The sequence below is a fragment of the Pelophylax lessonae genome (genome assembly GCF_965119305.1).
Source record: "Pelophylax lessonae genome assembly, chromosome: 9".
NCBI classification, from domain to species: domain Eukaryota; kingdom Metazoa; phylum Chordata; class Amphibia; order Anura; family Ranidae; genus Pelophylax; species Pelophylax lessonae.
Genome location: NC_138776.1, coordinates 273,186,876 through 273,210,141, shown reverse-complemented (window position 1 = coordinate 273,210,141; position 23,266 = coordinate 273,186,876). Strand labels below are relative to the sequence as shown.

Here is a 23,266-nt window from a genome sequence, read left to right as displayed (position 1 = left end):
AAATGTTAAACAATTTTTGATTTTTACATTTTTTTTTTGAGAATTTCATATAAAAGAAATGTGAAAAATATTGTTTTTTCTTAAAAATTGTCGCTCATTTTTTGTTTATAGCGCAAAAAGTAAAAATCGCAGAGGTGATCAAATACCACTAAAAGAAAGCTCTATTTGGGGGAAAAAAAGGACGTCAAATTTGGGTACAGCGTTGCACGACCGTGCAATTGTCTGTTAAAGTCACTCAGTGCCGAATCGCAAAATAGGGCCTTGTCTTTGAGCAGCCAAATCCTCCGGGGCTTAAGTGGTTAAGGGGGAAAATCCTTCCGGTCTTAAAGTAGATAAAATAAAAAAATAATAATTTTAGGCCTGAAGATAACTCAAACCCCCCCCAAACATGAAATATATTCTGAAAGCCTGGAGAATAAAATAGGGGTGGTCCTAATTCTTTATGTCACTCGTTATTACCGCAGAGGTGTAGGAAATGCAACATTTCAGTAAAAAAATACGCTAAAGTGGATTTTAGGGCAAACAAATGCAAAAAATTGCCAGATTTTTGGGTAAAAAAATATAAATTGATCCCCAACATGGCAAAATGTAAATTTGCATACGCCTCGGGAAACGGCGACAAAATTTGCCAAAGGATGTGGGCGGGGGAATGACCAAACTGTGCTGCTTAGCAGCAGTGGAGGAGAGAATGGTCACCGGTTTCCTAGCAGAGGTCCCCAAATCACAAGATGAACCACACAGAACGAACAATCCTTTGGAAGGTATTACATCCCACATGGATATTCTTCTGATGTGGATTCAGCCTGGAGATCAGCCTAATCTCTCCGGATACCCCGATCCTTCATCACTCCCTCAACTTTCCCCAATCGTATGATGCATGCACGATTTAGGAACTTGGATACATAACTCACCAGGTATCTACAAATTAGGGTCTGTATATCACTACATGGGTTATAGAGACGTGGTCCCATAACCGCAGATCCAAACGCAAGAGACCCAGAATGCACCAAACTCAGGAACCATCTGAGAGAGTACACCATCAAAGAGTTCAGAATGGAGGAACACCTACCTAAGGGTGTAGAGCAGGGATATGCAAACTGTGGCCCTCCAGATATTGCAGAACTACAAGTCCCATGAGGCATAGCAAGACTCCGACAGCCACAAGCATGACACCCAGAGGCAGACGCATGATGGGACTTGTAGTTTTGCAACAGCTGGGGGGCCACAGTTTGCATATCCCTGGTGTAGAGAAAGGGCATAGATGTGCTTGGTGTAGTTCCCCACACTGGCCAGTAGATGTCTCTAATCTCTATAGATAAGGTTGGTGTAGGGAAAGGGCATGGATGTGCCTGGTGTAGTTCTCCACACTGGCCAGTAGATGTCACTATATATATAAAGATTGGTGTAGGGAAAGGGCATGGATGTGCCTGGTGTAGCTCTCCACACTGTAGACTGCCAGTAGATGTCGCTGTAGATAAGGTTGGTGTAGACCAGTGATGGCGAACCTTGGCTCTCCAGATGTTTTGGAACTACATTTCTCATGATGCTCATGCACTCCTAAAACATCTGGGGTACCAAGGTTCACCATCACTGGTGTAGGGAAAGGGTGGAGATGTGCCTGGTGTAGTTCCCCACTCTGACCAGAAGATGTCGCTATAGCTAAGGTTGGTGTAGGGAAAGGGCATGGATGTGCCTGGTGTAGTTCTCCACACTGACCAGTAGATGTCTCTATAGATAAGGTTGGTGTAGGGAAAGGGCATGGATGTGCCTGGCGTACTTCCCCACACTGGCCATTAGATATCGCTATAGATAAGGTTGGTGTAGGGAAAGGGCATAGATGTGCCTGGCGCAGCTCCCCACACTGGCCAGTGAATATCACTATAGATAAGGTTGGTGTAGAGAAAGGACATAGATGTGCTTGGTGTAGTTTCCCAAATTTGCCAGTAGATGTCGCTATAGTCAAAGTTGGGAGTAGGAGGTGCAGATGCTGTTGGAGCCACTAGAGGTCCCTGTATGTAAGATAGCCATGCTTAGAAGGGTCACTTAGAGGTCATGCCAGCCCTGCCCCTACCAGTGGGCACCTGGGGTAGAGGGCTGTATGTAAATAGTCGGTCAGTGGTCCACCTCTTTCTATTGGTCATGGGAAGCACCAAGGTAGCAAAGATGTCGTATTTGATTACCTGTTTTCTGGAGTTCATCAGGAGGCAGCAAGCATGGAGGGGTGCAGGACCATGGAACTTGTGGGACTCATTGCTGTAAGGCCTGTGGTGGGTATGTGTGGTTGAGGTTGGAGAACATTGCTCAGACCAGACCGGCTGTTTATGAAGGGGTGAACTCACCTGAGGGGTCAGCAAATAGAAGCTTCCAGAGTCCCAGGAACCCTGAGGAGCTCCAGGTCCAGGAACCCAGAGGAGCCCCAGGTCCAGGAATCCAAGGAGCCCCAGGTCCAGGAACACAGAGGAGCCCCAGTAACACAGAGGAGCCCCACGTCCAGGAACCCCCGAGAAGCCCCTGGTCCAGGAACCCATGAGGAGCCCCTGGTCCAGGAACACCGAGGAGCCCCAGGAACACAGAGGAGCCCCACGTCCAGGAACCCCCGAGAAGCCCCTGGTCCAGGAATCCATGAGGAGCCCCTGGTCCAGGAACCCATGAGGAGCCCCAGGTCCAGGAACCCATGAGGAGCCCCAGGTCCAGGAACCCAGAGGAGCCCCAGGTCCAGGTCCCTTGAGGAGCCCGAGGTCCAGGAACCCAAGGAGCCCAAGGTCCAAGAACTCACAAGGAACCCAAGGTCCAAAGGATCTCAGAAACCACTTCCATGTCCAGCCATGAATAGGTTAAAGAGTACACATGGTGACCATGCAGCCCAGCACCCCATCATTACAGAACAATGGGATCTATTACAAAACATTTCATTTATAATACTGCTTTATAGGAACGTCTGGAAGACGAGAAACCAAAAGACAACTACACCCAGCAGCCGCCTCATTGGGTACAACTACTTACTACTGCAGTTAGTCATGTGCAGCCAAATACGTATAGAATCATTTGCTGTAGAAAGCAGACACAGCCCGAGTAGAAAACCCTGCCCCCCTTGACAGCATTCGGCCAAAAAAAAAGCCTTGCTCTCTGTAGGGAAGCAGTGGTCCCTCTGCAGAGGTCCAACACTGCCCCCTGCTGCTCAGTCAGAACCAAGGCTCTTCACTCAGTAGGGAACATGAGCTTTAGTGACTGCTGGGCTATAAGGTGTGACTCAGCAGAGGGGGGCATGTTAGACCTGATTTCTGTGCCCTATCAGAACACCCCACAAGGGGCACCTTGAACGGGATGGACTAAAAAGTAATAGACGTTGCATAAAGCGAGGATGGAGGGTCAGTATTTGGCTTCGATCATATAAATTCATAGATCTATCCAGTCTTACATTGGTGGCTCAGGCTGGTGAGGGTTTTCTTGGCCTGCGTGAAGATCATTTGAATGCCTCTATGTACCTGACTATGTGTCCTCTCAATGGGGGCTCAGTGTGTGTTGTACTAAAGGGGCTTCTAGGCATATAAACCTGACCACCATCACTAAGGGGTGTATTTTTAAAAACATTCGTACTGTACAAATAGGGGCAAAAACAAATGTTATCAGACTACTTTTTCTCCAGGTCGATTGTTCTTCATAAGAATTGGAATAAATAAGGAAAATACTGCATTATGGCCACTAGATGGAGCTTGTGATCCCAAGAATAAATACGCACTTATGTATGATTGTTTGCTCCAGCTAGTGGCCAAAATGTGGTATTTTCTCTGATTCATGCTATTCTTATGAATGAAGAACACCCGACCTGGAGAGAAAATAGTCCAGTAACATTCCATTTTATCAGCATTGGCACAGAACCAATGGGAAAGCTCTGCACATGATATATCATTACACCCACTGGCCCAACAGTTTATAATAGACATGCTGATTGATAAGGAAATGAGTATGACCTTCAGAAGAACCAAATGTTGAGTTCCAGATCTGACCTTGATATTGAGAGGTAATCCCATTTGTTGTGGCCGGTAATAATTATACCGGGTCGGTAACTTTGGCTATTGCCAATAGGGGATGAAACCTAACACTTCATTAGGGCTTGTAACACCAAGACATGGACATGGATTGGTAAAAGACTTTTATTAGATGTATACGGGATGGATAAGACACTTTGTAAACGTTCGTCCCAGTCATTGCGAGTGGTGGAGCCTCTCATGTAAGGCCAGATGAGGTTTCTGAGAAAAACATCGACCGCACTTGAAACATACATACGATCTGACCCCGGCATGGACTTTCAGATGCTGGTCCAGAGTGGCCTTCCTCTTGAAGCCCTTCCCGCACTCGGGGCATATGAAAGGCGTGTCCATCTCATGCGTTTTCCGGTGTTGGAGGAGGATCGTTTTCCGTTTGAAGGCCTTGCCGCACTCCGGACACGGAAAGGGCTTACTGTCTGTGTGGATGGTCTGGTGCTCGGCGAGGTAGGATTTGGAGGAGAAGCTCTTCCCGCAGTCTGAACACACGTATGGCCTTTCCCCCGTGTGAATGCGCTGATGAGGAATGAGGTTGGCTACGTGGGCAAAACGTTTACCGCAGTCGGGGCAAGGGTACGGTTTTTCTCCCGTGTGCATCCGGTGGTGCCTGACAAGAGCCGAGTTGTCTCTGAAACTTTTCCCGCACTCAGAGCAGGCATAGGGCCGCTCGCCCGTGTGAATCTTCAGGTGCATGCTAAGCGCCGACCTCTGCTTGAAACTTTTCCCACACTCAGAGCACGGGAAAGGCTTCTCACCCGTGTGAATGATGCAGTGCGAGATGAGAGCAGACTTCTGCTTGAAGCTTTTTCCACACTCCGAACATGAAAAAGGCTTCTCGCCCAGGTGGACCCTTTCGTGGGTCACCAGATTGGACATGTGCTTGAAACACTTCCCGCAATACGAACAGGAAAACACGTCACAAGTCCTCTGATGCCTCCTGACTTCTAAGGGTGAAGATAAGCCGTTCCCAAACATTGCGGACGGCGGCGGCGCCTGCCCTCGGTGTACGATCTGATGCTGGACCAGGTTTGACTGATGGGCAAAGGCTTTTCCGCAGTGAAGACACTGGAAGGGCTTCTCACCCGTGTGGATTCTCCGGTGGACAATCAGGTTGCCACTTTGCTTGAAACATTTGCCGCATTCGGGACATTGATATATTCTACGTTCTTTGTGCGGCAGTTTCTGAGATGGACCACATTGCTTGTTTAGGGACAATTCCACCATTTTAGGGGATTTCGGTGATCTGTCTGAAGTAGAATCTCCTTGATGGACATTCGAGGAAACCAAATCTGATTTAAAAGGAGAAGAGTCCATAAAATTAAAGGGATCTGGTAATAAATCTGGACGGTAAAGATGCTTTTTTGAGACCCCGGAATGTGAGTTGTCCTTAGAAGACCCCTCAAGATCATTGGGATCTGGTGATCTGTTCTGAAGTCCTGGTTGGATTTTTTGGTTGACAGTATATGATGTAAAAGGAGAAGGTTCCACCAGATAGGAGAGGTCGGGTACGCTACCCATGCCCATTGTTCGACAGGTATCTGAGGTAACACCATGACTAGGGGAGAGGTCCGTGGGATCTGGTGATCTGTCCAAACTGGGAAGTCCTGAATGAATATTTGGAGTGACAGTATTGGATTTATCCAGAGAAGATTCCACAGGATGAGGGGGGTCTAGTGATCCTTGAGGCCCGGGATTAACATCTGGGGCAATGGGGTTATCCTCTGGAGGATCTTCTGAGATCTCTTCGTTTTCCACTTTACAGTCTGGAGATGGAACACAATGCCACTCGGACGTTCTCCTGATGGGATGTCCATCTGCAGGGTAACAAAATAGACATATGAGTACAGAGAGGAGTAGAGGAGCACAAAACCGAGAAGAACAATGATAAGGTGAAGAATGAGAGGAGGAGGAGAACATCCGAAGAGTAAAAGGGATGAGGAACATGGAAAGAGTATAGAGGAGGGAAGAGAGTCACACCAGGTGGGGAATGAGGGCAACTCTGAGGGGGTCGGTTAAGGAACAGAGGATAAGGAGAGTAATATGAGGGGGTGGAGGGAGTTATACAGAGGAAAGGGAGGAGAAAAGGGAGAAGAGTCGCTATGAGTAGGAAAGTCATAGAAGAATATTCACACAGGGGAGACGAGTTACAGAGGAGAGGGGGAGGTGGGCCACACATAAGAGGAGAAGAGTTACAGAGGGAAGGGGGGGGAGGGCCATAGGTCAGAGAAGAATAGTTACAGAGGAGAGGGGGAGGTGGGCCACACATCAAAGGAGAAGAGTTACAGAGGAGAGGGGGAGGTGGGCCACACATCAAAGGAGAAGAGTTACAAAGGAAGGTGGGCCACACATCAGATGAGAAGAAATACAGAGGGAAGGGGAAGGAGGGCCACACATCAGAGGAGAAGAGTTACAGAGGGGAGGGGGAGGTGGGCCACACATCAGAGGAGAAGAGTTACAGAGGAAAGGGGGAGGAGGGCCACACATCAGAGTAGAAGAGTTTCAGGGGGGAGGGGGAGGAGGGCCACACACATGAGGAGAAGAGTTACAGAGGGGAGGGGGAGGTGTGCCACACATCAGAGGAGGAGAAGAGGTACAGAGGGAAGGAGGAGGAGGGCCACACATCAAAGGAGAAGAGTTACAGAGGGGAGAGGAAGGAAGGCCACACATCAGAGGAGAAGAGTTTCAGGGGGGAGGAGGGCCACACATCAGAGGAGAAGAGCTACAGAGGGGAGGGGGAGGAGGACCACACATCAGAAGAGAAAAGCTACAGATGGGAGGGGGAGGTGGGCCACACATCAGAGGAGAAGATTTACAGAGGAGAGGGGGAGGTGGGCCACACATCAGAGGATAAGAGTTACAGAGGAGAGGGGGAGGTGGGCCGCACATCAGAGGATAAGAGTTACAGAGGAGAGGGGGAGGTGGGCCGCACATCAGAGGAGAAGATTTACAGAGGAGAGGGGGAGGTGGGCCACACATCAGAGGATAAGAGTTACAGAGGAGAGGGGGAGGTGGGCCGCACATCAGAGGATAAGAGTTACAGAGGAGAGGGGGAGGTGGGCCGCACATCAGAGGATAAGAGTTACAGAGGAGAGTGGGAGGTGGGCCGCACATCAGAGGAGAAGATTTACAGAGGAGAGGGGGAGGTGGGCCACACATCAGAGGATAAGAGTTACAGAGGAGAGGGGGAGGTGGGCCGCACATCAGAGGATAAGAGTTACAGAGGAGAGGGGGAGGTGGGCCGCACATCAGAGGATAAGAGTTACAGAGGAGAGGGGGAGGTGGGCCGCACATCAGAGGAGAAGATTTACAGAGGAGAGGGGGAGGTGGGCCGCACATCAGAGGAGAAGATTTACAGAGGAGAGGGGGAGGTGGGCCACACATCAGTGGATAAGAGTTACAGAGCGGAGGGGGAGGTGGGCCGCACATCAGAGGATAAGAGTTACAGAGGAGAGGGGGAGGTGGGCCGCACATCAGAGGAGAAGATTTACAGAGGAGAGGGGGAGGTGGGCCACACATCAGTGGATAAGAGTTACAGAGCGGAGGGGGAGGTAGGCCGCACATCAGAGGATAAGAGTTACAGAGGAGAGGGGGAGGTGGGCCGCACATCAGAGGATAAGAGTTACAGAGGAGAGGAGGAGGTGGGCCACACATCAGAGGAGAAGAATTACAGAGGGAAGGGGGAGGTAGGCCAAACATCAGAGGAGAAGAGTTACAGAGGGAAGGTGGAGGTAGGCCAAACATCAGAGGAGAAGAGTTACAGAGGAGAGGGGGAGGTGGGCCACACGTCAGAGGAGAAGAATTACAGAGGGAAGGGGGAGGTGGGCCGCACATCAGAGGATAAGAGTTACAGAGGAGAGGGGGAGGTGGGCCACACATCAGAGGATAAGAGTTACAGAGGAGAGGTGGAGGTGGGCCGCACATCAGAGGATAAGATTTACAGAGGAGAGGGGGAGGTGGGCCACACATCAGTGGATAAGAGTTACAGAGGAGAGGAGGAGGTGGGCCGCACATCAGAGGAGAAGATTTACAGAGGAGAGGGGGAGGTGGGCCACACATCAGTGGATAAGAGTTACAGAGGAGAGGAGGAGGTGGGCCGCACATCAGAGGATAAGAGTTACAGAGGAGAGGGGGAGGTGGGCCGCACATCAGAGGATAAGAGTTACAGAGGAGAGGGGGAGGTGGGCCGCACATCAGAGGAGAAGATTTACAGAGGAGAGGGGGAGGTGGGCCACACATCAGTGGATAAGAGTTACAGAGGAGAGGAGGAGGTGGGCCGCACATCAGAGGATAAGAGTTACAGAGGAGAGGGGGAGGTGGGCCGCACATCAGAGGATAAGAGTTACAGAGGAGAGGGGGAGGTGGGCCGCACATCAGAGGAGAAGATTTACAGAGGAGAGGGGGAGGTGGGCCGCACATCAGAGGAGAAGATTTACAGAGGAGAGGGGGAGGTGGGCCACACATCAGAGGAGAAGATTTACAGAGGAGAGGGGGAGGTGGGCCACACATCAGTGGATAAGAGTTACAGAGCGGAGGGGGAGGTAGGCCGCACATCAGAGGAGAAGAGTTACAGAGGAGAGGGGGAGGTGGGCCGCACATCAGAGGATAAGAGTTACAGAGGAGAGGAGGAGGTGGGCCACACATCAGAGGAGAAGAATTACAGAGGGAAGGTGGAGGTAGGCCAAACATCAGAGGAGAAGAGTTACAGAGGAGAGGGGGAGGTGGGCCACACGTCAGAGGAGAAGAATTACAGAGGGAAGGGGGAGGTAGGCCAAACATCAGAGGAGAAGAGCTACAGAGGGGAGGGGGAGGTGGGCCACACATCAGAGGAGAAGAGTTACAGAGTGAAGGGGGGGAGGTGGGCCACACATCAGAGTAGAAGAGTTACAGAGGGAAGGTGGAGGTAGGCCAAACATCAGAGGAGAAGAGTTACAGAGGAGAGGGGGAGGTAGGCCACACATCAGAGTAGAAGAGTTACAGAGGGGAGGGGGAGGTGGGCCACACATCAGAGTAGAAGAGTTACAGAGGGAAGGTGGAGGTGGGCCGCACATCAGAGGAGAAGAGTTACAGAGTGAAGGGGGGGAGGTGGGCCACACATCAGAGTAGAAGAGTTACAGAGGGAAGGTGGAGGTAGGCCAAACATCAGAGGAGAAGAGTTATAAAGAGGAAGGGAGGCGAGGGCCACACATCGGAGAAGAGTTATAGAGGGGAAGAGGAAGGAGGGTCACACAGAAGAATGAGAGGAGAGGCATGCAGCGGGCTAAGAGAAAACATTGCAGAGTGAAGAGTAATTATGAAAATACGTCACAAGTCATGTGTTGTCTCCTGGATCCCAGGATCGGAGATAGGCCATTCCCATACAAAGCAGATGGTGAGGTTGTCTGTCCTAAGCCATTTCCATATATGGTGGATTGTGATGGAGCCGGTCCTCCTAATTTATTTCCATACACAAGGGATGCTGGTGGTACCGGTCCCCCTAAGCTGTTCCCATAGATAGATGATGATGAGGTTGCCTGTCCCCTTAAGCCATTTGCATGCCCAGTTGATGGTGGCATTGTCTGCCCTCTTAGACCATTCCCATACACAGTGGATGGTGGCATGGCCTGTCCTCTTAGGCCATTCTTGTACACCAGGGATGGTAATGGTGCCTGTACTCTTAGGCCATTCTTATACACCATGGATGGTAATGGTGCCAGTCCTCTTAGGCAATTCCTATACACTGCAGATGGTAATGGTGCCTGTCCTCTGTGTACAATCTGATGCTGGACGAGGTTTGACCGATGGGCGAAAGCTTTCCCACAGTGAAGACACTGGAAGGGTTTCTCCCCTGTGTGGATTCTGCGATGTACAATAAGGTTACCACTATGGTTAAAGCTTTTGCCACATTCCGGACACTGGTAGGTCCTGCGGCTTTTGTGTGCCGGTCGTTGTGAGATGCCGCTTGGTTCGTGCTGCAGAAATCCTGCCTGATGGCTGTCTGTGTTGTAAGGTTCAGAATAGATATTTGAGGTAGTAGGCTCTAACTTAATGGCAGGAGATTGTATTAGATTAGAAGAATTGAGAAAGTTCCCCACACCGTGCAATTCTGGAAGGATATTCAGGGCACCAGAGTCTGACTGGAGGGGAGAAGAGTCATCGAGCTCAGAGGGATCCGGTAAGGTTTCAACACTGCACATCCCTCTGTGGGCATGCAGAGTCAATGCATGTGATCTATTAGGAGAAGATTCCACTGGATTGGAAAGATCTGATGATCTTTCCACACTGCTAAGTCCTGGAAACATATCTGGGCTAAGGTTGTATTCTTCTGGAGGATCACATGGTAAGTCATCTTCTTCTTTACAATATTGAGGTAAGAGGAGACGACAACTTGAATTTTCTCTCATGTCATTCTCATCTGTCCATAAATATATAAAAGGTTGGACAAATGAACACAACAGCCCAGAAGAAGAACGAAAGAGGAACAAGAAGAGACCAACACAGAGGAAGAGAGGAGGAACAGGAAGAGAACAACCCAGAGGAAGAACGAGAGAGGAACAGGAAGAGACCAACACAGAGGAAGAGAGGAGGAACAGGAAGAGACCAACACAGAGGAAGAGAGGAGGAACAGGAAGAGACCAACACAGAGGAAGAGAGGAGGAACAGGAAGAGACCAACACAGAGGAAGAGAGGAGGAACAGGAAGAGACCAACACAGAGGAAGAGAGGAGGAACAGGAAGAGAACAACCCAGAGGAAGAACGAGAGAGGAACAGGAAGAGACCAACACAGAGGAAGAGAGGAGGAACAGGAAGAGACCAACACAGAGGAAGAGAGGAGGAACAGGAAGAGACCAACACAGAGGAAGAGAGGAAGAACAGGAAGAGACCAACACAGAGGAAGAGAGGAGGAACAGGAAGAGACCAACACAGAGGAAGAGAGGAGGAACAGGAAGAGACCAACACAGGGGAAGAGAGGAGGAACAGGAAGAGAACAACCCAGAGGAAGAACGAGAGAGGAACAGGAAGAGACCAACACAGAGGAAGAGAGGAGGAACAGGAAGAGACCAACACAGAGGAAGAGAGGAGGAACAGGAAGAGACCAACACAGAGGAAGAGAGGAGGAACAGGAAGAGACCAACACAGAGGAAGAGAGGAAGAACAGGAAGAGACCAACACAGAGGAAGAGAGGAGGAACAGGAAGAGACCAACACAGAGGAAGAGAGGAAGAACAGGAAGAGACCAACACAGGGGAAGAGAGGAGGAACAGGAAGAGAACAACCCAGAGGAAGAACGAGAAAGGAACAGGAAGAGACCAACACAGGGGAAGAGAGGAGGAACAGGAAGAGAACAACCCAGAGGAAGTGAGGAGGAACAGGAAGAGAACAACCCAGAGGAAGAACGAGAGAGGAACAGGAAGAGACCAACAGAGAGTAAGAGAGGAGGAATGGGAAAAGCCCAACAAAGAAGAAGAGGGGAGGAAAAGGAAGAGAACAACACAGAGAAAAAGACCAAAACAGAGGAAGAGAGGAGGAACAGGAAGAGACCAACAGAGAGGAAGAGAAGAGGAACAGGAAGAGAACAACCCAGAGGAAGAACGAGAGAGGAACAGGAAGAGACCAACACAGAGGAAGAGAGGAGGAACAGGAAGAGACCAACACAGAGGAAGAGAGGAGGAACAGGAAGAGACCAACACAGAGGAAGAGAGGAGGAACAGGAAGAGACCAACACAGAGGAAGAGAGGAGGAACAGGAAGAGACCAACACAGAGGAAGAGAGGAGGAACAGGAAGAGACCAACACAGAGGAAGAGAGGAGGAACAGGAAGAGACCAACACAGAGGAAGAGAGGAGGAACAGGAAGAGAACAACCCAGAGGAAGAACGAGAGAGGAACAGGAAGAGACCAACACAGAGGAAGAGAGGAGGAACAGGAAGAGACCAACACAGAGGAAGAGAGGAGGAACAGGAAGAGACCAACACAGAGGAAGAGAGGAGGAACAGGAAGAGACCAACACAGAGGAAGAGAGGAGGAACAGGAAGAGACCAACACAGAGGAAGAGAGGAGGAACAGGAAGAGACCAACACAGAGGAAGAGAGGAGGAACAGGAAGAGACCAACACAGAGGAAGAGAGGAGGAACAGGAAGAGACCAACACAGAGGAAGAGAGGAGGAACAGGAAGAGAACAACCCAGAGGAAGAACGAGAGAGGAACAGGAAGAGACCAACACAGAGGAAGAGAGGAGGAACAGGAAGAGACCAACACAGAGGAAGAGAGGAGGAACAGGAAGAGACCAACACAGAGGAAGAGAGGAGGAACAGGAAGAGAACAACCCAGAGGAAGAACGAGAGAGGAACAGGAAGAGACCAACACAGAGGAAGAGAGGAGGAACAGGAAGAGACCAACACAGAGGAAGAGAGGAGGAACAGGAAGAGACCAACACAGAGGAAGAGAGGAGGAACAGGAAGAGACCAACACAGAGGAAGAGAGGAGGAACAGGAAGAGACCAACACAGAGGAAGAGAGGAGGAACAGGAAGAGACCAACACAGAGGAAGAGAGGAGGAACAGGAAGAGACCAACACAGAGGAAGAGAGGAGGAACAGGAAGAGAACAACCCAGAGGAAGAACGAGAGAGGAACAGGAAGAGACCAACACAGAGGAAGAGAGGAGGAACAGGAAGAGACCAACACAGAGGAAGAGAGGAGGAACAGGAAGAGACCAACACAGAGGAAGAGAGGAGGAACAGGAAGAGAACAACCCAGAGGAAGAACGAGAGAGGAACAGGAAGAGACCAACACAGAGGAAGAGAGGAGGAACAGGAAGAGACCAACACAGAGGAAGAGAGGAGGAACAGGAAGAGACCAACACAGAGGAAGAGAGGAGGAACAGGAAGAGACCAACACAGAGGAAGAGAGGAGGAACAGGAAGAGACCAACACAGAGGAAGAGAGGAGGAACAGGAAGAGAACAACCCAGAGGAAGAACGAGAGAGGAACAGGAAGAGACCAACACAGAGGAAGAGAGGAGGAACAGGAAGAGACCAACACAGAGGAAGAGAGGAGGAACAGGAAGAGACCAACACAGAGGAAGAGAGGAGGAACAGGAAGAGACCAACACAGAGGAAGAGAGGAAGAACAGGAAGAGACCAACACAGAGGAAGAGAGGAGGAACAGGAAGAGACCAACACAGAGGAAGAGAGGAAGAACAGGAAGAGACCAACACAGGGGAAGAGAGGAGGAACAGGAAGAGAACAACCCAGAGGAAGAACGAGAAAGGAACAGGAAGAGACCAACACAGGGGAAGAGAGGAGGAACAGGAAGAGAACAACCCAGAGGAAGTGAGGAGGAACAGGAAGAGAACAACCCAGAGGAAGAACGAGAGAGGAACAGGAAGAGACCAACAGAGAGTAAGAGAGGAGGAATGGGAAAAGCCCAACAAAGAAGAAGAGGGGAGGAAAAGGAAGAGAACAACACAGAGAAAAAGACCAAAACAGAGGAAGAGAGGAGGAACAGGAAGAGACCAACAGAGAGGAAGAGAAGAGGAACAGGAAGAGAACAACCCAGAGGAAGAACGAGAGAGGAACAGGAAGAGACCAACACAGAGGAAGAGAGGAGGAACAGGAAGAGACCAACACAGAGGAAGAGAGGAGGAACAGGAAGAGACCAACACAGAGGAAGAGAGGAGGAACAGGAAGAGACCAACACAGAGGAAGAGAGGAGGAACAGGAAGAGACCAACACAGAGGAAGAGAGGAGGAACAGGAAGAGACCAACACAGAGGAAGAGAGGAGGAACAGGAAGAGACCAACACAGAGGAAGAGAGGAGGAACAGGAAGAGAACAACCCAGAGGAAGAACGAGAGAGGAACAGGAAGAGACCAACACAGAGGAAGAGAGGAGGAACAGGAAGAGACCAACACAGAGGAAGAGAGGAGGAACAGGAAGAGACCAACACAGAGGAAGAGAGGAGGAACAGGAAGAGAACAACCCAGAGGAAGAACGAGAGAGGAACAGGAAGAGACCAACACAGAGGAAGAGAGGAGGAACAGGAAGAGACCAACACAGAGGAAGAGAGGAGGAACAGGAAGAGACCAACACAGAGGAAGAGAGGAGGAACAGGAAGAGACCAACACAGAGGAAGAGAGGAGGAACAGGAAGAGACCAACACAGAGGAAGAGAGGAGGAACAGGAAGAGAACAACCCAGAGGAAGAACGAGAGAGGAACAGGAAGAGACCAACACAGAGGAAGAGAGGAGGAACAGGAAGAGACCAACACAGAGGAAGAGAGGAGGAACAGGAAGAGACCAACACAGAGGAAGAGAGGAGGAACAGGAAGAGACCAACACAGAGGAAGAGAGGAGGAACAGGAAGAGAACAACCCAGAGGAAGAACGAGAGAGGAACAGGAAGAGACCAACACAGAGGAAGAGAGGAGGAACAGGAAGAGACCAACACAGAGGAAGAGAGGAGGAACAGGAAGAGACCAACACAGAGGAAGAGAGGAGGAACAGGAAGAGACCAACACAGAGGAAGAGAGGAAGAACAGGAAGAGACCAACACAGAGGAAGAGAGGAGGAACAGGAAGAGACCAACACAGAGGAAGAGAGGAAGAACAGGAAGAGACCAACACAGGGGAAGAGAGGAGGAACAGGAAGAGAACAACCCAGAGGAAGAACGAGAAAGGAACAGGAAGAGACCAACACAGGGGAAGAGAGGAGGAACAGGAAGAGAACAACCCAGAGGAAGTGAGGAGGAACAGGAAGAGAACAACCCAGAGGAAGAACGAGAGAGGAACAGGAAGAGACCAACAGAGAGTAAGAGAGGAGGAATGGGAAAAGCCCAACAAAGAAGAAGAGGGGAGGAAAAGGAAGAGAACAACACAGAGAAAAAGACCAAAACAGAGGAAGAGAGGAGGAACAGGAAGAGACCAACAGAGAGGAAGAGAAGAGGAACAGGAAGAGAACAACCCAGAGGAAGAACGAGAGAGGAACAGGAAGAGACCAACACAGAGGAAGAGAGGAGGAACAGGAAGAGACCAACACAGAGGAAGAGAGGAGGAACAGGAAGAGACCAACACAGAGGAAGAGAGGAGGAACAGGAAGAGACCAACACAGAGGAAGAGAGGAGGAACAGGAAGAGACCAACACAGAGGAAGAGAGGAGGAACAGGAAGAGACCAACACAGAGGAAGAGAGGAGGAACAGGAAGAGACCAACACAGAGGAAGAGAGGAGGAACAGGAAGAGAACAACCCAGAGGAAGAACGAGAGAGGAACAGGAAGAGACCAACACAGAGGAAGAGAGGAGGAACAGGAAGAGACCAACACAGAGGAAGAGAGGAGGAACAGGAAGAGACCAACACAGAGGAAGAGAGGAGGAACAGGAAGAGAACAACCCAGAGGAAGAACGAGAGAGGAACAGGAAGAGACCAACACAGAGGAAGAGAGGAGGAACAGGAAGAGACCAACACAGAGGAAGAGAGGAGGAACAGGAAGAGACCAACACAGAGGAAGAGAGGAGGAACAGGAAGAGAACAACCCAGAGGAAGAACGAGAGAGGAACAGGAAGAGACCAACACAGAGGAAGAGAGGAGGAACAGGAAGAGACCAACACAGAGGAAGAGAGGAGGAACAGGAAGAGACCAACACAGAGGAAGAGAGGAGGAACAGGAAGAGACCAACACAGAGGAAGAGAGGAAGAACAGGAAGAGACCAACACAGAGGAAGAGAGGAGGAACAGGAAGAGACCAACACAGAGGAAGAGAGGAAGAACAGGAAGAGACCAACACAGGGGAAGAGAGGAGGAACAGGAAGAGAACAACCCAGAGGAAGAACGAGAAAGGAACAGGAAGAGACCAACACAGGGGAAGAGAGGAGGAACAGGAAGAGAACAACCCAGAGGAAGTGAGGAGGAACAGGAAGAGAACAACCCAGAGGAAGAACGAGAGAGGAACAGGAAGAGACCAACAGAGAGTAAGAGAGGAGGAATGGGAAAAGCCCAACAAAGAAGAAGAGGGGAGGAAAAGGAAGAGAACAACACAGAGAAAAAGACCAAAACAGAGGAAGAGAGGAGGAACAGGAAGAGACCAACAGAGAGGAAGAGAAGAGGAACAGGAAGAGAACAACCCAGGTGAAGAACGAGAGAGGAACAGGAAGAGATCAACACAGAGGAAGAGAGGAGAAACAGGAAGAGACCAAAACAGAGGAAGAAAGGAGGAATGGGAAAAGACCAACAAAGAAGAAGAGGGGAGGAACAGGAAGAGAACAACACAGTGTAAGATCCTGGTACCTTCGGTACCTTTCTAGCCTCTTACTTCCGCATTGCGTTCCACCATTCAGGTAGGTGGAACGCATATAGCTACCTGTCTCTTTAAACACCGATGATGTCACCACTAGGCGCCGCTCTGAGCGGCTATTTCAATCGCCGGTGTGCACTCACAAGGTGTTCGTGCAAACCGCCTGTTATACAGCCTTGTCTGACGCTGCCGAAGCCTCCAGGTATTTCCCCAATACCTGGATTGACCGGAGTCTCGCTACTTGATCCTGTATCTCGCTACTGATCCTGTATCTCGCTACCTGATCCTTATCTCACTACCGGACCCTTCACCTCGCTAAACCAACTAGTGATAAGTACCCCGCAGGGGATTCCTTCCTATCAACTTACACTATCTACTCTTGCATACTAAAGACTGTTGCTATCTCTAGGATCTATGCATTACTATTTCTATCATCTGCACTGTTACATAGATTGCTAGCTCTTGAGCCTACCACCATCTATATCCTTGCACTAACTTAGCATCTCCTGTACACTCCATCTGCTGTCCCCTACCACCTGATACTTGTACATGATTGCTAACCTTCCTGCATACTATCTATCACCATCTGCTATCACTCCTGCAACTCTACTACCTGAGTGCCTATCATTGCTATCACTACTCAAGCCTATCCTTCAGTATAACACCTCAACACTACTGCATACAGATCTATCACTCCAGGAACATCTTATCTGAGTGTTTGTGTATGTGTATGCTGAAGCAGGCTGGGCCACAATGATGAGTCTGGAGAGTTGGATATGGTGATTCAACACATCTCTACAGGACTACTGAGTGGAAATTCTGCAGCTGCAAATCCAGTTCACTAAAACAAACCCAGAGCGTTACACACAGAGGAAGAGAGGAGGAACAGGAAGAGAACAACCCAGAGGAAAAACGAGAGAGGAACAGGAAGAGACCAACACAGAGGAAGAGAGGAGGAACAGGAAGAGACCAACACAGGGGAAGAGAGGAGGAACAGGAAGAGAACAACCCAGAGGAAGAATGAGAAAGGAACAGGAAGAGACCAACACAGGGGAAGAGAGGAGGAACAGGAAGAGAACAACCCAGAGGAAGAACGAGAAAGGAACAGGAAGAGACCAACTGTAACGCTCCTGCGTTTTTGTAGTAGGCTGGATATGCAGCTGCAAAATCTCAACTCAGTAGTCATGTAGAGATGTGTTGAATAACCAGATCCAACTCTCCAGACTCATCACTGTGGGCCTGTCAGCTTCAACATACAGATATATACACACTCAATAAGGTGTTCCTGGAGTGGTGGAATGTATATGACAGTATGAAGGTGTTGTGCTGAAGGGACAGGTGTGAACAGTGATAGAGATGGTAAGTACTTGATAGGTTTGTTCAGGAGAGTACTAGATGGTATTAGGTAGAGTGCAGATAGGTTAGTAATTGAGTATGGTGACAGGTGGTAAGGACAGCAGATGACAATTACAGGATAGACTAACCCAGTGCAAGGATAGATGGTAGTAGACTCAAGAGCCAGCAATCTATGTAGCAGTGCAGATGATAGATGGTAGTAGACTTAAGAGCAAGCAATCTATGTAACTGTGCAGATGATAGATGGTATTAGGCTCAAGAGCTAGCAATCTATGCAACAGTGCAGATGATAGATAGTGTAAGTAGGTTATGGAGGATTCCCCTGTGGGGTACTTATCACTAGTAAATGTTAGTAGTAGAGGGGTCCAGTAGAGAGGGGAAGATCCGGTAGCGAGATACAGGGATCAGTAGCGAGGTTCCGGTCTGCTCCAGGTAGAAGCAACCAGCTGGAGGTTCCGACAGCAAGACAGGCTTGAAAGCATGTGGATACACAAGGCAGGTTGAACGAACGATGTGAGTGAGAACGCCGGCGGTTGAAATAGCCGCTCTGCGGCGCTCAGCGATGACATCATCTGTCTTAAAGGTGTATGCGTACCACCTAGTAAGAAAGGTGGGACGCATATTTGGAAGGAAATAAATTATTAAGGGTACCAGAGGTACCAGAATCTTACACCAACACAGAGGAAGAGAAGAGCGGCTGAAGAAGAGGAAGAGACCAATATAGAGGAAGAGACGAGTGACTGAAGAACAGGAAGAGACCAATATAGAGGAAGAGACGAGCGACTGAGGAACAGGAAGAGACCAACACAGAGTAAGAGAAGCGTAACTAAGGAACAGGAAGAGACCGAAGAATAGACCAACACAGAGTAAGAGAAGCGTAACTAAGGAACAGGAAGAGACCGAAGAATAGACCAACACGGAGGAAGAGAAGAGACCAACACAAAGTTCCAGACTTACGATGATATGGGTGGAGATCCAGCAGCAATGTTCGATGTACTGGTTTTGTTTCTCACCTGTGCTAATCTCTGAAATAATTTCCTCCTCTTTATAAGACGGGCTGCTCAGAGGTGAGCTTTGTGTTTTCTCCCCATTTTCTTCTATTTGAGAAATTTGGTCTTCATCCTGAATTACGTGCAACACAACAATGAAAATATAATGAAACGCTGACTATACAATATAATTACATTGCTTTTCTTTGATGGTTTAGGATTTGTTGAGTCAATCTACCTCATAATACTGATCTTCCTGTGTGGAATCCCAGGAATACAGAGGACGGGGACATCTCTCTGGTGGGTTCCTTGAATTAGGTGGCTCCATTAAGTCATTGTATCCATCTGAAAACTCATCCATCACTCCATACTCCTCATCCTCCTCATAATCTTCTTTAACTACAATTTTATAATCCTCGAGGTTTCCACTCTGAACATACAATAAGACAATCGTAACAAACAAGTTTGTGTATAAATCATAACTATAAATTATTGTTCCTCATCTACCTGATGATGGTGAGGGATGGTGTGACCTTCCTGTGTGGAATCCCGGGAATACAGAGGACGGGGACATCTCTCTGGTGGGTTCCCATTACTGGATCCATCTGTAGGAAACACACACACTGACTGAATACATTGTTTCTATGTGTATATCAGATGATGGGGGATCTAGGTGGATCCTCCGTACTGCTCTCTCCTTTACAATAAAGTCTCCTCTTACCCGGTGATGTGAGGGGCGGCTGATTCTCCATCATGACGTCCTTGTAGAGATCCTTGTGTCCTTCTAAATACTCCCACTCCTCCATGGAGAAATAGACAGTGACATCCTGACACCTTATAGGAACCTGACACACACAATGATACAGTCACCATCCAGACACATCCCTTGTCTGTTACTGGATAATGTCCCAGAATTCCCAGCACCGCTCACCTCTCCTGTCAGCAGCTCCATCATCTTCTTGGTGACTTCTAGAATCTTCTGCATGTTGTGTCTCTCAGGTTTTAGGGAGTCACATGGAGGCACTGTGATGGTCATATGATCACCTGACTTCAGAAGAGGAAATCTCTGTATTGGAGAACCAATAGGAATATCATGTTAGACCCCAGAATCCTCCTCACCTCTCCGGTCAGGTCTGTGTTTTATTAATAGAGATAAGAGTGATGTCATGTGACCTCCCAGAATCCCCCTCACCTCTCCAGTCAGGTCTGTGTATTATTAATAGAGATAAGAGTGATGTCATGTGACCTCCCAGAATCCTCCTCACCTCTCCGGCCAGGTCTGTGTTTTATTAATAGAGATAAGAGTGATGTCATGTGACCTCCCAGAATCCTCCTCACCTCTCCGGTCAGGTCTGTGTTTTATTAATAGAGATAAGAGTGATGTCATGTGACCTCCCAGAATCCTCCTCACCTCTCCGGTCAGGTCTGTATTTTATTAATAGAGATAAAAGTGATGTCATGTGACCTCCCAGAATCCTCCTCACCTCTCCGGTCAGGTCTGTGTTTTATTAATAGAGATAAGAGTGATGTCATGTGACCTCCCAGAATCCTCCTCACCTCTCCGGTCAGCTCTGTGTTTTATTAATAGAGATAAGAGTGATGTCATGTGACCTCCCAGAATCCTTCTCACCTCTCCGGTCAGCAGGTAGATGATCTCCAGGGTCAGGTTCAGTATCCTGTCCATTACATGGTTCTGGTCTTCATCCATCCTCTTGGAGATGGTCATGTGATCTACAATGTTCTTTATAGAAAAAAAAAAATAGGTATTGACCATGACATCTTCTTTATTGTCCACACCTCGGATACAGCGATGTTTGGAAGGTGTAAAGTCTAAGGATAGATTACATGGTCCACCCACTGAAGATGGAGACCACGTATTATACCACTCATGGGGTTTATCTATCAATATGGCTTAAACACAGGCCAATGGTTGCGGATTCCTGCTCCCCCCACCATGGTTCCATCTTCTACATCCACCCATACACTGTATACACTGTATATATATATATATATATATATATAATGTATTTGTTTTTGTTTTTTTGTACGTTTATTTTATTTTTTATAAAATGATTGTAATATAAATATTAGATTGTAAGCTCCTATGAGCAGGGCCCTCTTAACCCTTTTGTATTTTATTGTATTGTTTTTGAATTGCCTCCCTTTATATTGTAAAATGCTGCGCAAACTGTTGGCACTCTATAAATCCTGGATAATATTAATTATAGTAAAAATAATAAACAGATATATAAATGTATATATAAGTTATATTATTCAAATAAATAAATGAATCAATTACAATCATTGGCACTATATAAATCCTGTATTAAAATAATAGCAATAAACGCCCTCAAAAATTCCACTCATCTGCTCGCATTTTGCGAGTGGAATGATGAGGATGGCGAGTAAGGGCTGTGCTGTATGGGGAATGTATTAGCGCCTGCTGTCACCGCCGCCGTTCACAGCGCAGCCTGCATTCTTTCGTATAGCTCCTCTCCACCTCCTGCACCTGGGACCGCCCCTCTCAGCCTCCTGAATGTCCCCGCCCCTCACAGGCTCGCAGCGCGAGCATCAGTGGAGGCTGGTGTGTTGGCTTCAGAAAAGGGTGAACCCGGGACGCAGAGCAGTGCGCCCTGACCCCACCCATTGTGTGACAATAGCGAATGAATATTCACTATTGTCACACGGATCCTCCTCCTGATCAATTCCTGATTGGCCGAAAGGTGAACAATTGCCATTGGCCAAGGAGGAGGAGGAGGACTCGAGAGACACGGAGGATTGAGGAGAAGCCGCCACTGCATCAGGTAAGTGCATGCTGGTCTCTCTGCATTGAAGGGGGCACACTGTGGGCACTCTGCATTGAAAGGGGGCACGCTGTGGTCACTCTGCGTTTAAGGGGGCACGCTGTGGGCACTCTGCATTGAAAGGGGGCACGCTGTGGTCACTCTGCATTTAAGGGGGCACGCTGTGGTCACTCTGTGTTTAAGGGGGCACGCTGTGAGCACTCTGCATTTAAGGGGGCACGCTGTGGTCACTCTGCATTGAAAGGGGGCACGCTGTGGTCTCTCTGCATTGAAAGGGGGCACGCTGTGGTCACTCTGCGTTTAAGGGGGCACGCTGTGGGCACTCTGCATTGAAAGGGGGCACGCTGTGGTCACTCTGCATTTAAGGGGGCACGCTGTGGTCACTCTGCATTTAAGGGGGCACGCTGTGGGCACTCTGCATTGAAAGGGGGCACGCTGTGGGCACTGTGCATTTAAGGGGGCACGCTGTGGGCACTTTGCATTGAAGGGGGCACGCTGTAGTCACTCCGCATTTAAGGGGACACGCTGTGGGCACTCTGCATTGAAAGGGGGCACGCTGTGGTCACTCTGCATTTAAGGGGGCACGCTGTGGGCACTCTGCATTGAAAGGGGGCACGCTTATGAGATATTTTACGAGGGTGTATTTACGGGCGGAGCAGGGTAGGGTTTGGGTGGGGCAACAAGTGGCGAGTAACTCTTAAGGCCTGGCTAGTAGCTCATGACTTGAAATTTTCAGCCCTGGCAATAATAATAAATAGCTACATATTTAGAAATTAATGTAAACATTATAATAATCATATAAATCAGTGATGGAGAACCTTGGTGCCCCAGATATTTTGGAACTACATTTCCCATGATGCTCAGCTACACTGCAGAGTGCAGGAACATCATGGGAAACATTTGAGGTGCCAAGGTTCGCTATCACTGATATAAATAATCAATCACAATCATTGGCACTATATAAATCCTGTATTATAATAATAATATCACTAATATTAATAAATAGATATATAAATTATATGAAACCTATAAATAAATAAATTAATAAATTACAATCATTATTTCTTGATGCCGCCACACAATATAAGACCCCCCGAGGGTCCATTCACACCGGCCCATAAGATAAAAGGGCTGTTGCCCGTTGTGTGCCGCCGGGGGGGGGGGGGGGTCACTTTTATTTTTTTAAAGGTATTTTTTATGTATTGAAATATCAAACCGGTGTTTCATTTATTTAATTCGGAGGCGCGGGAGAATCCCGTCGGTTGATCTCCGATGCATTGCGATAGAAATGTATTTTTCCATCCGTTGCGGGGTGAATACCCTTGCGGTGACTGGCGTTGCTCGGGAGCAGAAAGGCGCACCCAGTGCAATGAGCCCTAAACCTGCAGATTGCATTGTATGAATGTATTGCGCTCTATGGACGTATGGTAAGACGCTCGATATATACAGCGAATCTTCGCCCTGGTAATGTATCATCACATCTATTATTTGCCGGCTACGATGAAAGAAATGTCAGCAGATATTATATACATTGTTACCTTCTCCTTCCAGGTCCAGCGATGACTTCCTCCTATCCAGAGAGGAAGATCTATGCGTTCCACAGTCCTTCTTCCTGTCTGTGTGTTCCATTCATCGCTGACTCCGCCCTGTGGTGAACGCCAGAACTGCAGCCTCCGTCATCCCTAGCAACGCTTTCTGGTTGCTCGGATTACGCTTGTTGTTCGTGTTCTGGAAAAATGTCCGTCGCAGATTCGGTTATGGAAAGCTAGAGCTGAATATTCAACGAGTGCAAAGAATTTGGTGCAACAAATGCGC

General features: G+C 48.7%; 1 protein-coding gene across 1 annotated transcript; it reads right to left on the bottom strand.

Annotated features, from left to right (window-relative positions):
• Nucleotides 1–4,148: 4,148 nt before the first annotated feature.
• LOC309562619 (uncharacterized protein) lies at nucleotides 4,149–23,106 on the bottom strand. Its single transcript, XM_082266872.1, has 9 exons — nucleotides 22,990–23,106; nucleotides 20,278–20,388; nucleotides 19,579–19,713; nucleotides 19,369–19,492; nucleotides 19,155–19,252; nucleotides 18,886–19,077; nucleotides 18,672–18,780; nucleotides 9,352–10,437; nucleotides 4,149–5,860 (listed from the first exon to the last, which is right to left on the bottom strand). The coding sequence occupies exons 2-9, from the start codon at nucleotides 20,371–20,373 to the stop codon at nucleotides 4,206–4,208; spliced, it is 3,495 nt and encodes a 1,164-aa protein (XP_082122998.1). The 5' UTR covers nucleotides 20,374–20,388; nucleotides 22,990–23,106; the 3' UTR covers nucleotides 4,149–4,205.
• Nucleotides 23,107–23,266: the final 160 nt, after the last annotated feature.

Bases quoted from the DNA above. Each gene is read 5' to 3' on its own strand.
- LOC309562619 (XM_082266872.1), bottom strand. From the start codon at position 20,373: ATGACCATCTCCAAGAGGATGGATGAAGACCAGAACCATGTAATGGAC. The intron at 19,714-20,277 runs GTGAGAAGGATT...TCTCCAATACAG, and splicing joins TCTACCTGCTGACCGGAGAG to AGATTTCCTCTTCTGAAGTC. The intron at 10,438-18,671 runs GTGAGAAACAAA...ATTTATGGACAG, and splicing joins TATTTCAGAGATTAGCACAG to ATGAGAATGACATGAGAGAA.